The sequence below is a fragment of the Populus alba genome, chromosome 17 (assembly GCF_005239225.2).
Source record: "Populus alba chromosome 17, ASM523922v2, whole genome shotgun sequence".
In the NCBI taxonomy this organism is placed as follows: Eukaryota; Viridiplantae; Streptophyta; class Magnoliopsida; order Malpighiales; family Salicaceae; genus Populus; species Populus alba.
This window is the reverse complement of record NC_133300.1, coordinates 20,856,819-20,861,515: the sequence shown is the minus strand read 5'-3', so window position 1 is coordinate 20,861,515 and position 4,697 is coordinate 20,856,819. Positions and strand designations below refer to the sequence as shown.

Here is a 4,697-nt window from a genome sequence, read left to right as displayed (position 1 = left end):
TTCTTCTTTTCTAGTTTTACTTTTTCAATGAAAAATTAAAAAATATATTTATTTGTTGAAAACAAAGATGAATTTTTTCAAATACAAAATATATCACAATTACAAGTTTACAACTGTTTTTCATAAAAAAAAAAATTCAGAACCATGGTTTATAATACTCATATTACTTTTGCATTATAATCTAATTTTATAAAGTTAATTCTATTTCATTCAAGTTAAAAAATTAGTTAGCTAAACATAATTTTATTATATTTACATTGAAAATTAAATTTATTACACTACTAAATATGCAAATAGAAAAAGAATTTAATATTTTACATCGCTAAAAAATTATTTTATATAAAATAAAAAACATTGTATTGTTCATGTTTTTCTTCATTTGAAAAATAGCGAAAAACTTGTATTGGAAAATTATTGAAAACCTCTAAAATATATTTTTCAAACTCATTATAAATTTGAAAAAAAAAATAAAAAAATAGCTTTTAATTTTTTTAAATAGAAAATTATTGCATTTAATCATGATATTCCCGTTTTTTTTTTCCAGACTTATGTTTTCTATAAAATTGAAGCATTACTTTATTTCTCGTTTTTTCCAATTTGTAACAGCTAGTATTGGGTTCATATATATCTGGTGCTTGTCCTATGCTTTTTCTGATGAGTTAACGGGTTTCTTAGGACTCAAGGCTTGCCTTTTGGGCTTTAACTTGTATTATTTCATAGGCCCAGGTCTACTTTCCCTTTTTCAACTTTTTAGGATCCTAAGCTGTAAGTGGCCAGATGTCTAGCTTTATTAAGTGTAAATTATTTCTTCAGTTTTGAAAAATAAATTACTATTTTTATTTATAAATTTAATTATTTAATCACTTGATTATTGTTTACCACGCTTAGTTACTTAATTATTTTTTCTTAAAATGTTATTTTCTTTACTCATTAATCTTTTCAAAATATCAGTTTATTTTCTTCCTTTTCTATTTTAAAAATGAACAAAAAAAACTAAATAATTACTTTTTGAAAGAAAAATTAATTAATATATTTCTCAAAACTATAGGCAATACTTTATAATTTAATTAATTTTAAAAAAATGAATAAGATTGATCAGTTGATTTTTTTTTTTCGGTAATAAGAGTATTTTATGACCGGATTGTGTATTAATCAAACTAAATTCTCCTCCACGGTATCTTAATGAAGCACCCTTTACATGAACTTATGGCATTCAAAAGGATTTAATAATTTTTTTTTTAATATCGACTTTGTAATTTAAATCTAAGAAAGTCAAGAGATTGAGAGGTTATTACTATAAAGATAAGTCAACTCAAAAATTTATCAAGTGTTGTTTAGTCATCAAAACTAGATTATATTAAAAATTATATCAATTCAAAAAAATTTCAAATTCTGATTTATATTTTTCTCTAAAGTATAATATTTCTCAAACCGAGGCTAAGTTTATGTATTGTTTTGTCTAGATTGATCAACAATATTATAATACTGCTACTTTATTGTAGTTTGACTAATATCTAATAGCATAACGAGAAATCATGAAATGATAAAATTAAATTATTATGTTAACCAAGATGAAGAATATTATGAGCAAGATAAACAAATAGCTGCAATTAGTGAATTAAGTTGGAAATTAAAAGGTATCGAAGATAATGCCAGACATATGAATTTACTCTTGACAACATACTAGATTTATAACATGAGAGGCAAATTTAGATAAAAATAAAATAAAATCAGCAAGAGACTAAAGGGACAAGACCAACACATGTTTGGAAGCATAAAGGTACAACCATGGAGTCTGCAGAGGAAAAGGTGGAGCTAGCCATGAATAACATGTCCAGGCTCAACGATGATAATAAGAAAGTACAGAGTAGATGGTTTGTATTAAAGTAGCTACTAGAAGGATAATGGCAGCAACGACTGATGTAGCCATCCAGGGATTGGCAAGATAGTCACGGAGCAAGGATTGCACATATCTGAGCCACCAGCTCGTTTTGCAGTAGTTAACCACCTGCTCGGATGTTCCTGCAAAATAGAAGTCTCGCACCACAACCTGCTTACCGATATTGTTAAAGAGATGTGCAACTTCTTCATAATCACCAAAATTGTGTGGAATGATGCCCTTGTTCACAAGAAACTCGACGTCTTTAGATGAGTCAACAAGGAAATCCATGAGTAACCCATAAGATGTCATGTAATGTTCTCGGCCATGCAAGCACTGCTCCATAGCAATGAGGTTTTGGAAGAGTGAGTTCTCAACACACAATTGTCGGATTTTCATAGTACCCTTTTCAAACTTCAAATCAAATAGATCTTTTTTACTACCATTTCCAACCTCATTTCCCCTTTTCTTGTGATTGTTTTCAATGTCAGATCTAGCAAACTTAATTCCATTGTAACTGAGTTTTGTCGCACATTGCATTACTTTCCATTCTCCTTTGGCTGTTGCATGTTTACTTGCAGAATCCGGTGAGTAACAATTGTGTATTAGATCAAGCAAATGACAGCTTTTGCTTCCCTTTCTCGAGCAATCTAGTTTGAAAAAAGAAATAGCAAGATCATTTAATTCTGGTAGACTAATATCACTGTGGTTTTGTATTACCTTAAATAACTCCTCGAGAACAATGAACGGAATCTGGTTCTCTAGCAGTGCCAAATCACGCCGGACAACTGAGATCATCCGAGGATTAAGAAGTATGGGATCATCAGGTCTGAGGTCATTGATATAATATCTTATGAAAAGCTCTAGTATAAAGCAACCATCAACTAACAACATTCTGGCAAGTTCAGTTTCTGAGTGTTCAACTTTTTCTTCATAGTTAGGACGAACTTTTGCATCCAAATCTAAAGTAGCTTTACCACAAGCTTCTAAAGCATCTGTTTCGTTGCGTGTTCGTTCAAGCAGGGATAGCATGTAGGACAATTTATGTTCCTGCATAGCCTTCAGACTCTCCTTCGGCTTGTCCTTTGGATTGTGAAGAGGTCCGATTGAGATGGTTTGAGGACTGTAAGCATCATTTTTCCCATTCCGAAGCTTGTCTGGTACCTTACAGATGGTATAACGAGTGGATGTTGACTGCAAATTTGCAATGTCTAGCTTTATGCACTCCAGCCAAGCACCACCATCTGCACCTTGAGCTATATCTTTGGCCATAAGTCCCAAATTGATCCAAACGAGATCGATCTGACAAAGAATCAAAATTGTTTTCAGTTTTCTAACCCACCTTACTCTTATTCTTCATTAGCTAGTTTGGGTAGCATGTGCCTTTCCCATAACAATAGGTAGCAAAATAAATTCATATGCAATCCAACTTCAACCAAGAAATAACATGAACTGGAAGCTTTCACAATCTCAAATGTATTCATAAACAAGAAGCTGGAAATCCAACAACAACAAAAATAATTAAATTGACACCAAATAGCAGACAACAGTCTTCCAACAAAGACAATCCCTTTCTCAATTAAAAAAAAAAAGAATGGCAAGAGGGTCAGAGCAAATGCTGGGCAGGAGGATAAGATGCTACAACTTAGGAATCATGAAAGTGACAAGAATCAACATGCAAAAATGATGTGAAAGTGAATATAAATGACCAGGATCATACCATACAGAGAGGAAATAACAATAATTGGTCTAAAGCTTTTTTCAAATATAGACTTTAATTTGTTCCCAAAAGACTTTAACAAGCAAAATCAGTTGTTCAAGCTTTGATTTAACACTTCTTATAGAGCATTTTCATAAAGCAATAAGCAAAACACAATTACCTCTCGGTTCACCACAGTTTGCTTCCAAATTATCAGCGTTCTATCCAGCAATCCTTGTTGGAAAATAGCTTCGACTGTTGTTGCTGAGATTTGAACTCTCTTGGCGTCTTCAACTATGAATCTTTCATATTATCTTGGTGTGGAGATTTGGATCTACTCATCGGCAGTTAGGAAGCTAATTTGGCATGTGCTGGGCTACTGTGCTTGGTGGAAGGCTGAGAAAAGAGGAAGAAAGATGTGAAATATGTGTATTGGAAATTGGTTTTAATATGATTAATGTGTATATTTAAAGTCAAAATAAATACCGAGTTCACTCACATTTAAAGGGAAGATTTTGTTGAAAAATTTTATTCAACAGAAATATTTTAACATAAAATATTCACATATTTAAAATAAATTAAGGTAAATAAAAAATTACAAGTCTTCTGCTATCTACTACCCTTTGACTCCTCGTTTTCTTTACCGTCTTCATGGATTCTTCAAACTTCAGAATTTTTTTTTCTATCATAGAGAGGAAATTGAATCTAGTTTTTTTTTTCTCTCTCTATTTTCTTTCTCCTCTGTTCTTTATTCCCCACAACTATCTATTAAAGAAATAATGAACAAATTGGTATCTACATTTATTGATTTTATTTTAATTTTTTTCTTCTATTTTTTTTTACAATGCTATTGTTTGGGGAGGGAGGGGTTGTTTTACACTTTTACCATCAACTTATATAATACAGTTTTATCATTATTGCACCTTTTTGTTAGTTACTAGCTAGTTTTTTAGTCCATGATACGGTGAGGGTTGAATTATTTTTTCAAGTCTAAAAAAAATATAAAGACATTAGAAAGTTAAAATTTTGATTTATATTGGCCTAAAAACTTTTAAAATATCTAAATAGTGTCACATTGAACAATATATTTTTTAAAAAATTATTGTAATAATGATACAT

At 30.6% G+C, this 4,697-nt stretch overlaps 1 protein-coding gene across 2 annotated transcripts; it reads right to left on the bottom strand.

Annotated features, from left to right (window-relative positions):
- Window positions 1–1,642: 1,642 nt before the first annotated feature.
- LOC118037126 (UPF0481 protein At3g47200-like) lies at window positions 1,643–4,021 on the bottom strand. 2 transcript variants are annotated; one of them, XM_035043021.2, is made up of 3 exons: window positions 3,760–4,021; window positions 2,600–3,181; window positions 1,643–2,529 (listed from the first exon to the last, which is right to left on the bottom strand). In XM_035043021.2, exons 2-3 carry the CDS (start codon window positions 3,149–3,151, stop codon window positions 2,485–2,487), a joined length of 597 nt encoding a protein of 198 aa, XP_034898912.1. In that variant the 5' UTR covers window positions 3,152–3,181; window positions 3,760–4,021; the 3' UTR covers window positions 1,643–2,484. The 2 variants fall into 2 exon arrangements, with proteins under 2 accessions (XP_034898912.1, XP_034898911.1); XM_035043020.2 differs by having other exon boundaries at window positions 1,643–3,181; window positions 3,760–4,017.
- Window positions 4,022–4,697: the final 676 nt, after the last annotated feature.